The sequence below is a fragment of the Oryzias latipes genome, chromosome 13 (assembly GCF_002234675.1).
Source record: "Oryzias latipes chromosome 13, ASM223467v1".
In the NCBI taxonomy this organism is placed as follows: domain Eukaryota; kingdom Metazoa; phylum Chordata; class Actinopteri; order Beloniformes; family Adrianichthyidae; genus Oryzias; species Oryzias latipes.
In genome coordinates this window covers 16,874,584-16,896,414 of record NC_019871.2, presented here as the reverse complement: position 1 = coordinate 16,896,414, position 21,831 = coordinate 16,874,584, and the positions used below count along the sequence as shown (strand labels likewise).

At 41.3% G+C, this 21,831-nt stretch overlaps 1 protein-coding gene across 1 annotated transcript; it reads left to right on the top strand.

Annotated features, from left to right (window-relative positions):
- The first annotated feature begins 418 nt into the window (after window positions 1-418).
- tlcd2 (TLC domain containing 2) lies at window positions 419-21,723 on the top strand. The gene is made up of 4 exons (XM_023961475.1): window positions 419-1,034; window positions 1,174-1,256; window positions 4,207-4,289; window positions 18,919-21,723. Exons 1-4 carry the CDS (start codon window positions 856-858, stop codon window positions 19,297-19,299), a joined length of 726 nt encoding a protein of 241 aa, XP_023817243.1. The 5' UTR covers window positions 419-855; the 3' UTR covers window positions 19,300-21,723.
- Window positions 21,724-21,831: the final 108 nt, after the last annotated feature.

Below are 21,831 nucleotides of genomic sequence, written 5' to 3'. Positions count from 1 at the left end.
GACAAAATTACAAAAATACTTTAAAGAAAAATAAAATAACAATTTTAAAAAGAGTCAAAAATGATACAAGGAAACTAAAACAGCAACCTTTCCATTTAGAGCACTGAAGATGATATTTACCAAGTACTAAAATACTGTATTAATTATCTAAATTACCCATAACTGTTGATACCTCTAAAGCAGTAAAAGGGGGAATGTCTATAGTTTAAGATTAATCCAACTTCTAATTGTGTTCTAGTTGTGTTGTGCAAGTCAATTGTTCTGATGTGTGACTTCCACTTTTCCCACGTTACGTGAATGCAGCTCGACACGTGAAGCTTGTTCCGGGGCCGCGCCTCTCTGTAGTAGGGCGGGAAGGGGGCGGGGCTCGTGATTGGATCCTGTTGATGTCAAAAAGTTACACAAGCGAAGGGGGGGGGGGGCCTTTTACAAAAGGGCGGTTTCACAACTATCAACAAGACTTGGCATCTGCCCTCATCTTTTAAATCCTCGGGTTCTACCTGACGATACAGAGCTTCTGCAAACGTTTCGAGTCCTCGGAAGATTTTTGAAACCGCTGATTTTTTTAATTTTTTTTTTTAAATTTTGCCTTTGTCCGTAGACGTCAATCTTGGAATTGCGCGTTTCTCCAGCCTCCTATGAATTCTTGGAGGACTATTAAAGAATCGGGGGGAAACACCAGAATGTTTGCGTGATCGCGTCGGCTGTCACGAGCAAGTATCCCGCTGTCTCCTGCTCGTCTGGAGCGTCCATTCAGCCGCCTCTCTTAGTCTACGCCTCGCGCCTCCACGCCTCGCGCCTCGTGGACTGTTCGTTTAACCCCCCCCACTCACCGACGAGACAAACATTTCAGCCATGGAGCTGAGTTCCGTGATTTTAACCACCGGGAGCTCCGTCGGGTTTTTCCGACTGGTGAACACCGGGGTCAGTAAACTCCCCATGCCCGAGTCTGCGCGCAGGAATGCGTGGAAATGGAGGAATATCTCCACGTCGTTCGTGCACAGCTTCATCACGGCGATATGGGCAGTTCTTTGGTGAGCCTTTTTTATTCAAATTTAAATTCAAATAATTTTTTATACCAATGCCCTTCATCGATTTGAGTCCTTTATACTTGAAAGAATAAACAAATCTGGGGCTTTAACAACTCTTTTTTTTTTGTTTTTGTATTTTCAGCTTTTTCCTGCACCCTCAGATGGCTGAAGACCTCATAGAAACTTTCTCTTGGTTTTCCCACGCCTTGGTGTCCTTTTCCATTGGTGAGTCAATCATGTCTGTTGTGTTTGTGGGGTTCAGATGTGCTTTACATGTGGTCCTCCTATAGTGCAACATGCTGCTCCTGCATCATTTGCAACACATTCTGCCTTGAAGGAGCTCATGCTCTGCATGCAGATCTGGAGGATGACTTATGGCTGTGGCCGTGTCACCACGACAACACAACAGAGCGAAAGGGAAAGAAAGGCCCTTGCAATCCTAAAACCACTCGGACTTTCCAACAAATCCGACATCAGCATGATTGTGTGGTTACGTCACTTTTCATGTTGACAGATGGAGTTTACAGTTTTGTTGGCTCTCCATGACAATGAAATCGGAATGTCAGTCATCTTGGATGGGAAGACGTCATACGCATAGATTCTTGTCTGTCTTCTTTATCTGGTTTCAAATCCACTTGTTTGAAGTGGAGCTGGTTTTTTAACATTTGACTCCTGAGTCAAAGACCTCTGCCAGCTGAAATAAACCGTCACATGTAAACGTTTATGGTGACATCCGTCCACTTTCTTAACCCGCTGTATCCCTTTCGGGGTGACGGGGTTGCCAGAGCCCAACCTGGCTACTGTTGGGCTGTCCAGGGTACACCATGGACAGGTGGCCAGTCTGTCACAGGGCCACACAATCACACACCCACTGTCAGTCACAGCTAGGGCCATTTCAGAGTAAGAGCGTCAAACTCCATGCCTTGCGGGGCAGTGACCAACAGGTTTTCCAACTAACCAGCCATGGAAGCTTCTTATTGGCAGAACAAACCTGATCCAGGTGATCAGGTAGGACTGGGATTTACAAATAAAAGCAGGAATATTGCTCTCTAGGCCTGGAGTTTGACACCTTTATGAAGCATGCATTTAAACTGTAGGAAGAAGGCGGAGTGTCCGGAGAACACTCCGCCGCAGGAACGGCGAGAAAGATCCCAGCAGGGATTTTCATCCCCAAATATGTCAAATAAGCTTTTTAAGTGTCACCAGAATTCTAGGTCTTGTAGAATCAGTCCTAATCCTGCAGATTAACCAAACGATGACCCTGAAAATTTGCCACTTTATGCAATTTAGCTTTTTAGATTTTTTTTTTTTTTTTTTTTTTTTTAAATAAGTGTATGTTCTTGGTAGAAATCTGAAGCATGTTTTGATCTGTACACCTAAATAGGGAATTTCAAACACAAGTTTCAGGGCAAATTAGTATCATCAGCTCTCTGTAAATTAAATTATCAACTTGTATAAATTAGATTTTGTCTCATTTAATTAAAATTTCTCAAACCGAGAAGCACATGATACCCGGTTTTCTTAAAATAGCCGCTTGTCCTGTTTTTCTCCTCTTCTCATTAATCCCCCCCCCCACAAAAAAATAAATAAATAAATTCTTAGCCAAATAGTGGCACATGAGCTTTCTTAGATCCACACATTTTGGTGGATTTGTACCGGGCAATAAGGGCTTCCACAGGATTCCCAGGATGCTTGACATTCTTTCAGGAAGGCCAGGGCTGGAAGCTGGCATAGCAAAGAGCAGTGTTGCTATGAGAAGATCAATGAGAGGCTTTATAATCAGTCCCAGGCACCAGATGCAACCCGTTACGCCTCTAACATCAGCAAGGCAGCGAGTGTGCATTCATGTATTTTAATGTATGGAAGCACTCCATAACAGATACCAGAACTCTGGAACGTCCTACCAGAATTGTAGTGCACCTCCGAGGCTTCACGGAGCTGTCAGAAGACTTCTTCACCGCCACCATGCAATAAACAATTCTCCACACAGAATGAAGACCTAGTACAGTGTGTGCAACAGCCTCCCCCAAATCTGGTTGATAGTAAACTGGTTTACACATGGTTTTTAATGCTGTTCTTTATTTTTTTTCTGTACTTAAAGGTCAAAGATCTGTGAGGCTTCACTCTCTCAGTGAAATGATCTTTCATGTAATGCAAAAACAGCATGTGTGTGGGAGTTACAATTGTCCTTATTAGTGGAAAAACCAAAGCACGAACAAAGTCAGATCCCTTTTTTACTAATTTAAATTGCACAATTATTCTAACTAAGCCAGGTTGGTATCTTGCGTGTTTTGCACCAGCAGTGATTAAAGTCATGTACCAGCCAGGCTGACAAACGGGAACCTCCATTCATGAAACACACCTCTCATGTAAATAAACCTTTCAATTGTAGCAGGTCTGGACTTGTAAACCAACCTGATTCTCAGCTTTTGTGAGCGTAGATATCAGGACTCCGAAAAAAAAAAAGAAGAAAAAATAAAATAAAAATAAAAAAGACATCAGGACTCCAGACTCTACTGAGCATCAAAACCAGCAAATCCATTTTCTCTGTTGAATCTGCGTGCAGCTCTGTCAGACGTGACGGCACAGATGACTTAAAAACAGCCGAAGTTTTAATATGGGTGAGGTCAGATGCTTAATGCTTGACTCAACCCCAGCAGCAGTTTCTCCCTGCAGACAGCCAGCAAGCTCTCTAAACTGTGACAAAAAAAAGCGTGTCATATGAAATCCTTAGTTGTTTGGTTTCCACGTTAAGTGGTGTTTGTTTGTTTGTTGTTTTGGTGGAAGAGACTCTGGGGCCTGGTCTCACATTTCCATCATAATGACTTCTCCCAGCCCCACCGGAGAGCCAAGCTCCGTCGTACCACGCCGTTCCCATCCTCAACCTTTCATTATTTTCCGAGTATTCAGAAAAGCTGTCGCCATGGAAACGGCTGGTGGTGGGGAAGGGGTGGCGGATATGAATAGCCCCACTCCAAGAAGCATCCCGGTTGCCATCGCGGTCGTCATGGAAGCAGGGGCCCCCCTGACACACTTGATTAGCTCAAGCCCGCCCTGTTCAAAATAACTTGTGTGGTTTTTATTTTTTGTTTTGGTTTAATAAACAAATATCTGAAAGGCAGCATTAACCCCCACCCACCCACCCACCACCACCACTGTCTGTCTGTCTTTGCAGGTTACTTCATCTACGACTTTCTTGACATGGTGGTTCACCAAAAGCTGAGTCAATCCTGGGAGCTCCTCTTTCATCACATCGTGGTAAGTCCATAAAGGGTTGCTAACACAAAAAATGGGTCAAACATTTTTAAAAGATGAGCCGCATCGCCCTATTTTCTTTTGTGAACAAATTACCTGCCTTCACAAGCCCGTCGGCACGCCCTCCAGAGACGTTGGTAGAGCAAAACGCATGTTTTTAGCGCCTAGTTACAAAGAACAAGTAAGGGAGCGGCAACATACAATCCAGTGAGATGCCTTTCCATCTTTAACACTTCCTTTTGCTATCATTGCATCTGCCCTAACGACCACTTTCAGATACTGAAGTCAGTTGTTTTGTTGCATGACGATGAGTGCGGTTTACCTGAGCCAGGTCTAAAAATGAATTCGGTATCATTTCAAATATTACCTCAAGCACCATGTTAGCATTGGGGGCGTCACAAAACTATGTCAGTGATGTGAGACGGGAAGAACACTCTGGAGCCTGTCATTTTGTGGCTGCATTCAAAGAATTTTTCAAAGAATTTCTTTTACTTAATCAAAACTGCTTAAGTGTGGATTTTTTTTTATTGGATTTAGGGTGCATTGATTTATCACATTCCTATAAACTGTACTTTTTGCCTTTTTAAAAAAAATTTTTTTTAAATTTTGGTATGGATTTTGCTCTGAAAAATGAATAATGATGAATCATTTTACTATATTGGCTCTATTATTATTTTCCCCAAGCAAAAAACTGTTTCGGAGTGTTCTGGTTCTGCAACCCAGGACCAGATGCCCCAGCTGCTGAACCACCGCAATTCTTATTTGTTACCATTGAAGAAGAGGTTCAATAGCTTTTTTTGGTGCTGCAGTTCAGTTAAATATGATAGTTGACTCCCCTTCTCTCAAGCTTTTTTATTTCTATTTCACTTCCTGTAAATCCAGTGAGCGTGCGCTTTTGCTCAGTAGAAGTTGCCTTTAAATTCTCGACAGCATGTGACGGGCTCTGTCTCGTTCTCCTGGCCTCTCCATGCTTACCAGGGAAATGGCATTCTATTCACTGCCCTGGCCGCCCCATTTTTATCCTTATCGAGGCTTTCACCACATGAATGTGTTATTTTTCTATAGATATGCACATATGCAAACAAAAACCCATGAAAGAAGTCACGAGGATAGAGGGTGCAGCAACATGCCTGTTGAGCTGTTTGTCTTTTCGTTTGAATGGACGTAAACAAAAACGCCTGCACCGACCTAAAACAGTTGTCAGACTAAACAAGCAAGATAAATGGAAAAATCTGGGAACGTTTTAATATGAAAAGTAAAGTGATGTGTAAACAGTAGAAAGGACTGGTGTTTTGTGTTGTGCTGAAGTAAAAAAAAAACAGAACAAAATGACTGAATGTAATTGATCTACACAGAAGGTTATACAAACATAAAAAAACTGAAAACGGCTGTTTCATTAGATTAACCGAGGTTACCGCTGACCAAAGAATTGGTGATCACTGTGGTGGCAGGAGTGCAGAAATAACGACCAAACCCCACATGGAAAGTTCTCTTTTTCCTCCTCCTTATAATGGGAAATGGAAAAAACTGCTTCACGTTCCTCCTTAAGTTTTTACACGGATACAGTCGCTCATGCCTGACAAGACTGTTTATCTGTGTCGCCTAAAAATCCAGCGTCACCCTGTCTGTAGTCCTAGTCTAACACGCACGTGTTTATGTATAATAGTTTTTCATTGCTGGAGATTTATTACTTTGGGTCTAAACATTATTTTATGCTGTATGTATGTATGTCCACTGGAAAGACTGTACTAGCCAAAAATCTATTTGCATTTAAAGAGTGAAGACAAAATTTGAATCCCTGTGATGGTCATCAAATATTCTGGCTCCCAGGTGTGTGATAATGTCAGGTGACATGTTGAGGTACAAGCACTTCCTTTAACAGAGTTATGCCGTATGGTAAGTGGTGTATACTTATATAGCACTTTACTACCTTCCCAGAAGGCTCAAGCACTTTACAGTCACAGTCCCATTCACGCACACACTGATGGCTCGCTCTGCTACCAAACACTTGCACCGACCTATAACCACCAGAAGCAATGCAGGGTTCAGAGACTTGACACTGAACCCCAACCTGCATAATTCAGATCAGAGGTCGACCGCTCTACCTCTGGACCAAGAAGACATCTCTCCACAGAAGGAATCAATCAGAAACCAGATTGTGGACCAACACAAAGCTGGAACGAGCCTCCAAGCCATCCCCAAGCCACTTGGTGAGAATGCAGAATGTGATTATTCGCAAGCAGGAGAAATGACGAGCAGTCTCATTTGGTTTGGAGCTACAGACAAGATTTCACCTTGTCAAGGTTTACTATTTCCTAGAACAGTAATAAATCGACTCAGAAGCACTCAAGAGGATCTTCTCAATCGATCCAAAACCAACCAACCAAACCTTGAATGTGCAGCAAACTGAAACACTGGTGTATATCTGAAATCCTATTGTCCCTGAGAGGTTTCCTATAAAGGAGGCACGTTAATGTTAGGAGTGGGGTCATCTGGACCCCAGAAGATGGCACAAGGGTTAAGAAACTAAACTGAAGTTTTGGCATAGAACGGTTGAGTGGTTATAGATGGTAGAATACTGTCTAATGCACCAAGAGCACCGTTCCCACTTTCATAGGAAATTTCAGGACATCAGACAAATGATGGACGTGCCTGAGAAGTTTCAAATTAATAGCTGAGAACTTCTAGTGTCGTCTGTGTGGTGCTAAAATTGCTACAATGTAGGTCTTGAGACCCATGCCAGCCCTGTGTAGGTCTACATGTTCTTTCTATGGAGAGACGACTTTACAGGTAACAAGTAAAATCAAAACCAGGGAGTCAACTCTGTCACAAGAAGTGCTCCTAACATCAGCACATGACTAATCTTACAAGACACCTGGGAGCAGGAATTTGTGACTATCAATAGGAATTCAATTTTTTTTCTTCACTCATTAAAAAGCTAAGAAATTACGTCTTTTTTGAAATGTTCTTTTCTATATTGTTTTCGTTTCTCCCTGTTCAGAAAAAAAGAACTTGAATACAATTTAAAACGAGCAACTTCTTTCCACTGGGCATTTATGAGTAAAATTGTTTTTGAACTCGCTGTAAATTCTGACTTTGTGACTGTTGAGTACCAAGTTAAGTCAGAGTTGAAACTGTGGCACATATTTGTGAGTGTTAGTAATATAGATGTGCTGGATTACTAGAACGTCATAACACTGACTGGAAATACTGCAAATGTGACACGACGCACATAGACATCTATGTATGTCATCAGCCGTTACATGCTGCTGTTCCAGTAGAGACAATCATGGTTCTTGAAGGACAAAAAGTCGTTTTTATTTCAGATAAACTAGAGATTGAGATATTTGTTAATATTTTACGTTCCTGGTCAAATCTGGCGTCTTTGGGATGCGTTCTGCCTTGAAACTCTATTTTTTTTTTTAATTTAATTCACACATTTCTGTTTACTCTTAAACTGCCTATATCATGCTATTCTTAAGCCTTTTATAGTCAACAGTATCCATGTTTATGATAATATATTACCTTTGGCTCACTAAAGAACAATTTTTTTCTATTTATTAAAGACTAATTTTCTTGTCCAATCCAGAAGTAAGACGTCTTGATCTCTTAGGCACCGCCTTTCTCTCCTTGTGGGTGCCGCCCATTTCATGATGTCATCCTAGAGCCTCAGCAGCATGTCTGTGTCTCGCCCACAAAAAAAACATCCCATCTTATGCAAAGATCAGTGATGAAAGTCTTCCGGGAATTCCCGGAAATCCGGGTTTTTGAGCAAACCGAACGTACTTTCCGGGAAATAAAGACCTGATCTCTACGGACAAATCGCTTTCCGGATTAGAAAATGGTCTGAAATCAGCTAATTTTAGCTTTATTTTCTATATTTCTCCGCAGATCGCTTCCTCTATGGTCGTGGCCATCTTTCGTCTTCCCGGCCTAATTGACCAATGACGGGACGTTTTAGTTGCTTTCGGATGCGTCGACGGGTCTGATTGGCTCTGTCTGCACCACGTGGTCAGCGTGACTTGCTTCCCTAGAGACCAAAACTGGCGGACCCACGCTAAACTTTCACAAACACATCTGAAGAGTTTGCGATCAAATTTGTGTTAAAATAATGGCAGGCATCGTCATTATTGAGCGTGGTCACGACCTCAGTTGTGAGAAGACGATAAAAAACAAATTGAAGTGGTCTTGGCTGGAAAAAAAAAAAGATTTTTAAGGTAGTGTAGGTCAAATACTTTTTTGTGTAAAATAATCTCAAAACCACATTTTGAAATAATTTCAATTTTAGTTTTGAGTTTCAGTTTTTATTTTGAATACATTTCTCTATCTAATTTATTTGTATTTCCTAATTACCATGATTTAGTTCAGTATAGTTAACATTAATTATAAGTATTTGATGGTTTGGACCCGCACTCCCTTAAAAAATAATGTTTACAATGTTTAGTTTAGTTTGTATGTTTGTTTTGATATTTCCCAGATTACTTAGTATTGGTGTTAAAGAATTGATGTATTATGTTATAGAATTATAGTTTAAAGCAGATCCCATATTTTGATGTAATTATAGTTTGAGAAAACAGTGCAAGTGGATGTTGTACATCAGTCATTTCTAAAGCAGAAATAATGTATAAATAACTGAGGTATTTTCATAGAATATCATAGTTACTGGTGTTCTTTTTGCCATTTGGGGCTTTGATGTTACTATATTTTAGCAATTGTATGTTTTGCAGCTTTAAGGAAAAGCGTAGATTGTAGGATTGTGTTACTTTGAGCAATTTTCCAAATTCTTTTTTAGGACAAGCAAGTCCTTAATGGAGAGTCAAACTAGGGGTTTGAATGACAAATCATGATGCTCCAATTAGTCTTAGTTTCTTGATAAAGAAGTGAATAACTAGCTGCCAGAATGCACCAGAATGCATCTAAGACCACGTATTTTTCCAAAATTTCGCTCTGTGCCCGCCATATCGCTCAAAGAAAAGTTCAGGGATTTTTTCCTTGCCTGACTTTCATCACTGAAAGATGGATGTGCATATTGTGTATATAAAATGAAAGCATTTTGTCGATCACCGCTAGCTCTGCCGAGAAGGTGGGTGTGTCCGGGGGGGGTGCTGGCAAGTCAGGACCCGCTTGTTTTCGTGGGTTGGGAGGGGCGGGTGCTCAAGAAATGTGTGAACGGATCAAAATACCACTTTGGAGTTTTGTTTTGTTTTTCTCGTGAGGAATGAGGATTATAATAATAAATATTCCCACTTCACTTTTTAAAACAATTTATGGATTCTTTGAGTCAGAGCTTTTAAATATAGTTAACTGCTCTCTTCAGACGGGGGTCTTCCCCTCTGCCTGTTAGACGGCGGTGGTGAGGCCCCTTATGAAGAAGAGTTAATTAGATCCAAAAAATCTGGATAACTATAGACCCGTATCCAACTTATCATTTTTAAGTAAAATTATAGAAAAAGTGTCGCTACTCAACTGCATGAGTTTTTAGATGCCCCAAAAATTTTAGAAAAACTTCAGTCTGGGTTTAGGACAAACCATTGTACAGAGACGGCTCTTTTAAAGATCGTTAATGATCTTAGAATAAATTAAGACTCACAGAAACCTTCTGTTCTGGTGCTACTGGATCTTGGTGCCGCTTTTGATACAGTAGATCATCAGATTTTATTAGACAGACCTAAGGAGTCTAGTGGGCCTCTCTATTAATGTTCTTAAGTGGTTTTACTCTTACCTTACAGATCGACACTTTTATGTAAGTATGTAAGTAATGGATAAGTGCTCTTCAAGAATTCCTGAAATAAGGTATGGGGTTCCCCAGGGGTCGATTTTTAGGTCCAATACTTTTTAATTTATATATGTTGCCTCTTTGGGAAGTCATCAGGAAACATGGCGTTGACTTTCACAGCTATGCTGATGATACACAGCTGTACATCGCCGTGTCTCCTGATGACCTTGAACCTGTTAACATTCTTTTAAACTGTATTTTAGATATAAAGTCATGGATGGCAGAAAACTTCTTACAGCTCAACCAGGACAAAACTGAAGTTCTAATCATCGGTTCTGAAGTCAAGAGAGAGATGATTTTACCACATCTTCATAATTTTAAACCTTCTCAATGTGTGAGAAACCTGGGCGTACCTTTTGACTCTGAGCTAAATTTTATCCTACACATTTTAATTGTTTATAAATGTTTTATGGTCTTTGGCGTTCTTATTTAAATGATATTCTTTTAAAGTATGAGCCCTCGTGGACCTTGAGGGCTCCTATGGCCCGGCTGGCTCCTGGTATGAAGAGATTCCCAAATACTGTTTCCTCACAGCAGAGCCAAGCCGTACTTGTTTGTTTGTTTTCTTGCTTATTTATTTTTTTATTTAAAGTTACATAGTTATTATTCATTGAACGTGGGGGCCATGGGTCATGTGTTTTAACGGAGGGGAGTGGGAAGGGTGGGGCTGGGTTTTTATTATAATATTGTGTGTTTTTTGTTTTTAATGTTAAAGCGCTTCGAGCTGCGCAAATGCATGAGAAGCGCTATTTTGTAAAAAAAGTTTGATTTGATTTAAATGAAAAAAGCCCCAAAATTTAATTTTACATGATTTAAGCCCATTAAAGCTTTGACACTAAATTTTATCTTCCAAAAGTCCATTTTTCTTTCTGGTGTTTTTGGAATGTCTCCTGTCGTCTAAACTTTAAAAACATCCCTGTGGCTGAATGTTTGGTATTTGTTTATTTTTTACTATCAAAATACACTTGCATTTCCTGTTATGTCAGTGGACGGCATTAACGGCACATGTTTGCTCCCTCACACAGCATTGTGGTTTAGGTGACTGCGCTCCAGGAGTGGCTAGATAAAGTACTTTTTTTTTGGTTGGTGCAAAAATCTTGGCGATTAGCTGAGGTGGCTTGAGCAACAACACAAAGACGATGATGTCACGCCACATACAGAAAACAAAGATGTGTTTTCTGTGACTCATTGTTAAGCAGACTGGAATATGTCCAGACCGTCTTTGTTTTTGTAACCAATGTTAGATTGTAGTTTATATTGGTGTGCACTTTAAGTTTTTTTTCTTAGGGGAACCTCATGGGTTTCCCTTTTCTGGGTTTATCCAGACATCTGGTCTCCATATGGACGATGTAGACGCACACAGAACCAAGTCGGACCATCCTCCAGCTTCCTGAGAGGGCTCCTGCAAATGTTTCCCCCTCTGAACGTTTCTGTGCTCCAGTCCATATATCACACAAGTTTCCTTGTTCTCCCCTCATTCCCACTCATCCACCCACTGTGGTTTATTCCGCCCCCACAAATGGCTGCAAACCAATGGGAGCCTCTGTGTCGGAAGAGTTATATCTGGTTTCTGGAGAGAGGCTTTTGTTTTTTAAGGCCTTGCTTATTCTATGTCTTGCATTGAGGAATGTCCTTGTCTATTGTTTCTGGGTCAGAAGAATTTGACCACACATTGATGACAAGAGATGGACGTGCCATTGTTTGCTGGGGAGTGCTTTACACTTTTAGACGTACAGATTGGTCTGCAAAAGTTGCATTACCCTATCTTGGGTAGACATATGCTGTCTGCACTAAAGAAACAAATGCAGCAACATGAAGTTTGTTTTCCTTGTGTGTACTAAATCCAAAGGTCATAAAGTACAAGTTGTCGATGTAAAGTGCAAAGCCTTTACATTGCAGTACAATAACGTTCAGTTTAAATGTCCATGTTTTCGCTTCCAAAGAAGTTGGCAAAGTGGAGTGGACGCTTCTAAAAGGATAAGTAAAGGTTAAGAAAAGTGATGAAGGTTGTTCTCGATGACGCAATGACCTGGAATGCTGTTGGAGGAGGTTGTCATCGGTTAGTGGCAGCGCTGAAACTCTGTAAACTGTAAAATTGGGCAAAGCTGTAATTCCACTTTAGTTGCCCTCGACAGGCACACCTTCTGACATAGCAGCAAAAGGAGGAGCAGTCTGTTGAAAAGCAAGCGAGTGCGATATGTGAACATGTGCAGAGACCTTAAACACCCTTGGAGCTAATTGTCTTTTATTGTTTTTTTTATAAGGCGGTGTCTCATGATGGACATGAGACCATTAAATCCTTCACTTTAGTGGGTGTGCTTTAGACTTCTGTCATGGATGTTTGTTCCTGTTTACCCCTTTTAGCGTTTTTGGAAGGCAGGTTTTACGTCCAGGCATGCGAAAACCAACGGTTGATGTTACCATATACTTTCCTTTACATGCAGCTGTTTATTCCCACTGTAGTGAACCACACCAGGGTTTACTTGCAAGCAGCAGTTGAATTTTTGCTGCAGTTAGAAGCAAGAACTTGAAGATGAAATCCATCTTGTCATAGATGATAAAGAACTCATTTTTTGGTCAGAGGTTCTATTGTTCAGACCACCATCCCCGCAGATCAAGATAAGGTCAGAACTTTGTACTTCCTGTGTGGCAGTTGGACTGCGGCTGTCTCATGTTCCCTAACTCCTAACTGCACTTTGTTTCTAGTCAACTCATCGTTGGGTACCTGGACGGCATTCCAATCATATTTTGATCTACTGTAAAAGGGTTTAAGTGGCTTTTAATTTATGATTATGCTGTGTTTAGCTTCTAAAATCCAAAAACCTGTGTCGTTTTCTAGGATATAGTTTGTGCAGAGCAGCAGTAGTTCATCAGAACATCTGGGTTGTGGGCGGACTGTTGGTGCGGTAGTAAGCCTTTCTTCATTTCCTTTCCTGCTAGCTTACAGCTCCCGCACCCCCCCCCCCCCCAACCTAACAGTACTGGTGCAACAAAAATGATGAGCAATTTTGGAGCTTATGAGCTGTACAGTTTTGAGGCAGATACCAGCTCGGACGAGGAAAGCGAAAACGTGCATGGATGTAGTCGTCTGAATCAGAATGGAGTGGTGCAGGGAGGCCTGTCGATTTGTGGTTTAAATGTAACGACAACAAGCTAACGACAACAAGCTATTTTAAACTGCCTTTTTGTCTGCTCCTGATTCATCACAATGTGATGTAGAGGGCTGCATTGGGATCGGGTCCCGCCGGGTCCCGCGGGACCCAACCCAAATCTCGCGGGATTGGGCGGTTTGGATTGTGCTGCGGGCGGGAGCGGGCGGCAAAAAATAAACCCCGCGGGATCAGTGCTGGCATGAATATCTCATGAATATATATTAGCGGACTACGTTAGGCTGTGCAGCTGTTGGTTTCTTATGTACTGAAGCTCCGTGAAGGCACCAGGTAGAGACGCCCAATGGCCTCTGTCATGTAACCTGATGTTGGGGGTGCGCCCCGCCCCTTCTCTTACTAAGAGCGCGCTTCAGGCCGTCTGTCTGCGCGCGCACACACGGACACTTTTAACCGAACAGGAATGTGAAAATATATTTAATATTTAAGTTGTACATTACCCAAGAGGAATGCATCAAAAGATGAGGCTGGAGGAGGGACATGAATCTCTTTAATAATATCAATAAAAATACATGTTTTTTTCCTGCGGGACGGGGGACGATACAAAATCAATGCATCTCTATTACTGTGCGGGACTAAATTCTCTGAGTTTTGCGGGTGCGGGCGGGAGTGGACATACATAATGCGGGAGCGGGCGGGAGTGTAACGCATACGTTGCGGGAGCGGGCGGGATTGGTCAAAAATTCAACGGGCGCGGGCGGGAGCGGGATGAAGAAAATAGTCCCGCGCAGGGCTCTAATGTGATGTCCTCCGTCATTAGAAAAATCTACTAAAACATGTTAAAAATGTGATTTTCATTGGAGAGGGTCTTTAATGTACCAAAAAATCCATTAAACAGAAACCGCTGCATTCATATTGAATGCTAACAACCGTGTAAAGGAACTTGCTTCAGAGGGATTTAGGAGTTTTTGTTCTGGGTTAGGACTGAAGGTATGTGGCCGTCCTTGTGCAGACGTATTTATGAATGAAAAAAACTGAGCTTTCCCGCCAGAGATCAAAGACTTGTATATGTGTGTGTGTGTGCTGGCTGTTTGACCCCACACCCAGCTTTTGGTCCTTGATCGTGTTTGTTGGCTCTTCCGTCACTTGTTTGCCAAAACCCTGACCTTTGACCTTTGACTACTCTAACATTGCAATGCCTTTTTATGTTTTTTTTTTATTAGAGAAGTAAAAATATTGGTGCTTGGGACATTTTCGCAGCTCTAAAATATATATATATGTGTATTTTTTTAAAACTACAGGAAATTCTTTGCTGTTCTGACTATGCAGCTTTTCATGAGGTGAATCTCTTGTTTATTTTTCAATGAAGTTTTAAACTAAAAAATTTATTTTAAGTAACTTTTGGCCATAATTTATTAACTAAAAGGTATTTGACATATGAAGGTCCTGTTTGGTTCTTCTAGTAAAAGGGAAGTAGGAAGATGTGTTTCTTGTCATGAAATGGTTGTGGACATTTTCTGCATGCCTCTAGAGCCGGCTGTCTTCTGAAAGCATGTCCACTATTCATCCATTCAAACTCTTCCACCTTTATTACTTTTTTTTTTCTTTTTTTACTGTTGCTTACATCAAACTTGAATTTCTTACCTAAAGAATCAAATGGTCAAATCTCTGCTTCTGTAAAAAAAACAGTAAAAGTAAAAGTTGGTCCAATGAGAAACGGGCAAAATGTTTTTTTGTTTTTTTTTTGTATTTACACGCAGGTTTGGGAAGGACCCGTACCTCATTGCTGACTGGATGTATCAGCCAGCTCAGGATCAGTCGACTTGTCTTCTTTTGACTGGAAATTGATCATGTGGCAGAACTTGCATTTCATCACTATATATCATGATTGCAACATGACAACTTAGATTTTCTTAAAAGCTCTGCTAAAAAACGATTTTTGCATTTTTGTTTTTACCTTCTCTCGCTCTCTCTAAACGAGTTTTTTTCCTGTCTGTGCCTCTCTCCACCTTCGCTCCCCGCCTTTTCCCCAGGAAGCTGGAGGAGTTGAAGGTCGGTCATCAGGGTTTAGGGATCTTTTAATTGAGTCCACAGGGAATAAGATGAAGGAAACAAACATTACATTTTGTTTTTCTGCTTCTCGATGGACAAAAGTTGATGAAATGTGGACTTAAATAAGAAACCAATGAGATTTCAGATTGGACATTTTGTTTATTCGGAAAGATAAAGCTTGTATCACACACTCTTACAAAGCTTTCTTCATTTAGCATTGAATAGTGGATGTATCGTGGTGTAGTGGTTAGCAGGGCTGCTGTGCAGCTGCTGAGTGCCTGGTTTGAGTCTTGGCTGGGTCATATCTGTGTGGACATGTTGTGTTCTGGGTGTGCCTGGGATTCTATTCAGGGTTAAGCGGGCACTACATGATGGATGTGTGGCACTGATTTGTGTGCCTACAAATTGGTGTACAGCACCAAAGACATGGCCCAAACATTTGGATGTTTTTCAGTTTTCTCCTTAAAATAAGAACATGCCTAAATATGGGTCTTGAATTTGAGATTATGGGTTGCATTTAATTGATTGAGCTGTCAAACGTAAACCTGTCTTGGATCTAATCCTTTGTTTGGTGCCAGTCTGCTGTCATGTATTGTTTTTGGTGTGTGTGGGGCGGGGATTAGTCTGACAAATCCAGCTAATGCTCGATCAATTCCATCAGGGCGGATCCAGAGGATTACGGCGAGCTGGCTTTGGGGCTGGCTGCTGAAAAGAGTCGAGCTTGTGGGACCCGCATCACACGGGTGACCGGCAGAGGCCCCCCATTCATGCTCACACATGATCAGGGGGGGTGACCAGCTGCTCATCCATACGGGTCATCGTCACCCAACAATGACCAAATATGGTCTGATTGGATTTCATTTCCTTCTTCATGGTTCATCTCTTGTACGCTAACCAAGGGAAACCTTGAAAAATTAAACATTGCTAAGCTAGTGGAGGTGTGTGTGTGTGGGGGGGGGGGGGGTCTTTGCTGCTCAGCAACAGTCCTATCACTTTGAGTTTGCAGTCGTGTAACCTGAAAAGTGCAAACACCAGTGAAAGAGCACTTGGCCGCCATAAAAAGGCACACGTGTGAGGCTTGTTATGCTTTATGAAACCTCAGGAAGAGGGTCATATAAGGTACTGATGGAGTTATGTATGTATGGCCATGTTTTATGACATTATGGGACAAGTTCATTGTCACCACTTCATCTTATCGCGGTCTTGTATAAGGGTTGGCTTTGACCTCCGCGGCCCTCCGTCAGTCGGTGGTTACAGATCAGATCAGCTTGTGGGGCTTGAAGACCTGTGTTTGAAAGCTCCATTCCTCTGGTCCATGCTGCTTTGTTGAAACGCTGAAAAGTGTGGCTTTTGTTTCCAAACCCATGTGTGTTTGTACTGAACGCACGCCTCCATCACGTGTTGTTTTCACCAGCTGTTGAATCAGACGGGTCGGACGCTGGGCTATGGAGAGCACAGCGTCCGACCCTCCTACTTTGTTCTTTTTGGAGTTTCAAGGTCACCATCGAACCGTTCTTTTTAGCTTATATTTGCAAGGAATTATACGAATCTGTGTGTTTCCATCAAAGCTTAGATCCCTGTTTAAATGTCTGGTGGGTGAATTCCACCGGCTGCATGTTTAGGATCTTCTACACTCTGTCTCTTCTGTCACGACAAACAAGTTGTGAGATTTCTCCATCCTTCTGCACGCAGGCATATTTCTGACTTTGTTTCCCTTTGTGAGACCAAAACTCATGCAGACAAGTCAAAGAGATTCAATCTTCTTACAGGATCTATAAAATCCTGTCACTGTTGCACTGTTGGCGTTTCTCTGACTTTCATACCAGAGTGTCAAAAGTCTCAGGCGGCCCATGAGTTTATTTTAGGGGGAGCTGTGTACGCTCACTTATGTGTAGGGCTGATTTTTTTTAAGGAAAAACAGAAATAATCACATCAGTTTTAACTTAAACAGTTGTCATTTTCATACGTTTTATTGTCTTTAAAGCAATTTTTTTTTAGTTATTATGGTAAATTATAATTGTATAAATGAAATTTCTACTTTTGTTCAGTTTGTGTAAAAATAGTTTTTAACCAAATAATTTTACAATTAAGAAAATGATTAAAAGTTTCCATTGAATCAAATCACGACTCCAAAATAGAATTGTGAACTTGTCAAGCGAAAACAAATTGGTTGGATTTGTTTGGCAGTGATATCTGTGAGCATGTTGACACGTGGACTAAAAAACTGTTGACAGGTTGTTTACCAAAAACAGGTCCCCCCCAGTTATTAACACCAGTGGAACGGCTGGTCAGACTGTTATTGCGGTTGAAGAACAGGTAGTCTGGTTTGGACTGGAATGGCTTTGTGAAGGGTTTCTGATGGCCATCTGTTAACCAGGATCCAGTCTGTTTGGATGATAGTTTACATTTTCTATTCGGGGGGGGGGGGGTATTTTGTTTGTCTTACTACACAGTGCAGCAACCACCACAAAACGTGTCCCTCAGAGCTCACCTTTGACCTGTAACGTAACCTAGAGGCGAGTTGGAGTAACGTTGACCGCAGCCCTCCTCACGTGTCTTGTTGCCTAACCCCGCAGTAAAGTCACATGACCCGCGTGAAGACGAGCAGGGCTCATCCTGCAGCACCACGCTGCGTCCCATGATCCACGCTTTCCAGCCAATGCCAGGAATGTCTGCAGTCATTTCATGTTACAATGCGGAGCTGTGTGCTCGCAGACCCTGTGGACGCATGAACAGTCATATGTCTGTTTATCGGACTCATTCGGCGCAAACACCGCAGCTTTAACTGGTCCAACATTTCTGGAGACTTAAAAATAAGGTTTATTACAGTTGAGAGAGGCCCCTGGCTTTTGGACGGTTTTGACCTTGCCGCCCCCTGGTGGAGGTGGTGGTAGTTACATCACAGCTTTTATAAGCACTGCTCAGCAGAAAAGGAGAGGCTGACCTTCCTATCATACCACAGAGGCAATGCATAAGGGATCAAGGTCATGTCATTGAACCATCAAAGCAACATCTACTTAGTTTTTCCCCCCCAATTTTTTTTATTAGTAACTTTTTATTTTTGTATCTACTTGAATTAATTTTGTGACAGTTACTCCAGCTATATTTGTCTCTTGATTTTTTTGACATTTTCATTGTTTATTTTGTTTATTTAATTTGAAATGGGCAAAAGTTTGTGTTTTTTAACAGTTTTTTTTTATTTTTATTTTTTACGCGAGCTATTATTTGATTTCATTTATTTTGTTTCAGGCATAAAACACAAAAGAAATCACACAGATTTATCAAAGTCATTACAGAAATGATGAAATTCAGTTCAATTCAATTCAGACTAAACTAAAGGAAAAACTCCAAAAAAAAAAAGAAAAAAATACAGTTTCAGGAGAAAATAAGAAACCTCAGGGGTGACCACATGAAGGAGGGATCCTGCATAAATGCATAAAAACAGACAAACAAAACAAAGACACACTTTAGTCACATTTGCTTAATTAAATATAGTGATCATTAACTAAAGTCAAGTATTATTTCATGACATTTTTTAAATCTATCCCTTTTTAAAGCAGTTGCCTCCTATTTGAGAGTAATTTTTAGGCTGCTGATCTTTGAGGCCTCCTGGAAGAAACCTGAATATCATTGAATGATTTCAGTGCAGGATGTGGTTTTTTTTGCAATAATCTTCTTCTCTGTGGTCTTTCCGCAGGTCATCACCTGTTTCGGCCTCTCTGTCCTGTCCAACCGCTACCTGGGCTTCGCCGTGGTGGCTCTGCTGGTGGAGATCAACTCGGTCTTCCTCCACCTGAGGCAGATCCTGCGTATGGCGAGCATGGCCTCGGGCACGCTGTACCGAGTGAACAGCATGATCAACCTGGGCACGTATGTGGTGTTCCGCATCAACACGTTGGCCTGGATGACCCGCTGGCTGGTGCTCAACAGGGACAAGGTGCCCCTCCTGGCCTACACGCTGGGAAGCGTTGGCATGGCCATCATGACCGCCATGAACATCGTTCTCTTTTGCCGGCTGCTCAGGAGCGATTTTTTAAAAAGCAGCACCAGGGAAACCAAGAAGGAAAAAGAAACGTAGAACTGGAATGTTTCTTTCCTCCATGCTAACACCCTGTGGCTGAGATTTGGTACTGTATTGCCTGTGTGTAATGTACCCCACCCTGGGAAACGAACACCAGTCAACATGCACTGCGTTTCCAAAATGCCTCACTTTACCGCCTTTATACTGACAGAAGCATCTTGCAGTTTTGACCTTCTAGCCTCTCTGTGCTCGCGTGCACGTTCACCCGAACTGTGCCAGGCCTTGCAAAGTGGAACCAAACGCCTTAACATCTCACCGGGTAATTCAGATAAACTTGATCTCAAAGGAGACACACCGCTTATAAAAATAAAAATAAAACTGAACAAAATGGATAAATTGGTAGAACAAGCCCTTAATGTAAGCTATAAGTACATATATATATATATATATTTACTTCTGTTAAAAAAAAAAAAGCATTACTCTTATTTCGAGCTCGCCACCTCTTGGTAACTTCCGCCAAATCTCAAGTATAAACCGCCTGCTACCTCAGAGATCCCTCAGCAGTCCTTCGCCTCTTTCTAACGCCTCACTTTGCTGCCTCCTAATTCTTAGCAAAGAAAGGCAAAAATATCTACAGGTTGGTCAACTTTACAGAAATATCCCATAAATGAAGGTCAAGTACTTTGAAGAAGCACTTTGCTTGCATCAGCATATCCTCTGTAGCCATCTAAGTGTTAAGGAATTAACAGAGCAACACTTTTTACCCTCTTTTTAAGATACTCAAGGAATGCAGAAATCTACAGCAAGTAGATTGAGATTCGGTCAGCTTTAGACTTTGGGTTTGGCTGCAACGGGGAGAGCGGAGAAAAACAAAACTAAAACCTTGTCCCCCAAATGTGCCATCCATTCTCCAGATGCCATACGTCCCCTGGTTCCCGCCGGCCGATGTGACAACACTTGAATCCTGTGAAGTGGCTAAAGATTGTGCTGCACTGACGTTAATGTCTCATCCCATCACACGTCATGATGGCTTTCAGAGTTTTGAGGCAGGTAAAGGTTCTTTAACAGATAGAGGGCAGTACACTCCTTGATATCACCACTGTGACCTTCACACAATGAAACGAAAACTTGCAGACTGTTTTGGAAAGCGGTGTCATCACAGCTTTTGTTTTAAAAGACGCCATCACACGCGGACAGACGCTGCGTTTCAAATTTCCCTGGACCCGTGAACGCACCGCGGCCTGCTCTTTTCATGAAAATATTTGATGCTGTTTAGATTTTAAATAGTTGCTTTTTGTGTTGCATAATTAGTGTTTAGAGAACTGTGCGTCCTTGTCATTTATGTGAGCTAAAATCAACTGGTGGATTCTAGATGAAATGGGTTTTTGGGGAGCTTCGCTGTTGTTAGGATGCAGAACGTGTGGAGTACTGTGAAGCTGATGTGGTTGTTTTGATGTTGGGGAGTGCTGTGCCACCACTTTGTGTGTGTGTGTGTGTGTGTGTCGTGTCCCCCTCCCCGGCTGCATGGGCGTCAGTGGGAGTCAGCAGAGGTTTTAATCATCTGTAGGAGCGCTGGAACCAATGAAGAGGCACGAACCCTACAAACCGTTTCTTTGCCTCCATCCGAAGTAAACTTTGAATGTATTTTGGCTTGTGAGTCTCCAGCAAATTAAAACTAGCAAAACACAAAAAAGAATTGTTGTTTTGTTTTTGGTTTTTTTCTGTCAGTGATGCTGTTTTCCTTGTTTAACTTTTCGGGCAGCTTTTGTGGTTGTAGTGAAGACAGCTGATGACATTTGAAGTGAAATTTTAACAAGCAAAGCTTACAGCCATGATTGTGATCTGCACTGTTTTGGGAATTGCTCAGTGATGAATTTTTTTTTTTTTTTTGGAAAATGGTCTCTCCCTTTTTTATGACAGATTTACGGTGGGGTTTTGGTAAAAACAAGCTGATTTCCAGCTGTCAGCACTCCACTTCCTGTTTGTTTTTTATTTAGTTTGTGTTTTTTTCTTTTTTTTATTGGTCCAGTTTAGATGTCTAAAAAATAACCTCAAGATGATGCTCTGTCTCATATTTGTGCTTTGCTGGCATTTAAAAGTCAAAGTATTTCCAGCTGAAGTTGCAACAGAAACATTCTCACCGTCTTCGTCGATGTTAAATAGAACTTTTTCAGAACGGAAAAAAACAGAATTTTGTTTTTCCTTCATCATACAAGTGGTTGCATTTTGTCTGCTTCTTTTTTGATTTATTTCTTGGTGTGAAAATCCTAACGACTGTTGAAACTGTGCAGCTTTACTTAAAGGTTTTAGCCCTTTCAATAAAGGTGTACACTCTGAAATATTAAAGCAATCAAAACCAATAGCTGAGAGCAAATTCCTCTACTTTCACCTCACATGTATCATCTCACCGTGTAAATATAACAGTTTTATTTTTATTTTCTTTGTTATAAATTGTTTTGTAATTAAATTTCCAGTTTATATTATATTTGTTTTGTGTGACATTAAAAATCAAAGATTTGAAAGATGTGTTGTAACTTTAAAGCTTGAGCTTTCTTTTGTCTGCAGTTATTGGGATTAATTTTTAATAAA

What these genes read in the sequence shown, in the direction of transcription:
- tlcd2 (XM_023961475.1), top strand. Translation starts at nt 856, where the DNA reads ATGGAGCTGAGTTCCGTGATTTTAACCACCGGGAGCTCCGTCGGGTTT. An exon ending in GCGATATGGGCAGTTCTTTG is followed by an intron (nt 1,035 to 1,173) that starts GTGAGCCTTTTT and finishes TTGTATTTTCAG; the next exon opens with CTTTTTCCTGCACCCTCAGA. An exon ending in CTTGGTGTCCTTTTCCATTG is followed by an intron (nt 1,257 to 4,206) that starts GTGAGTCAATCA and finishes CTGTCTTTGCAG; the next exon opens with GTTACTTCATCTACGACTTT.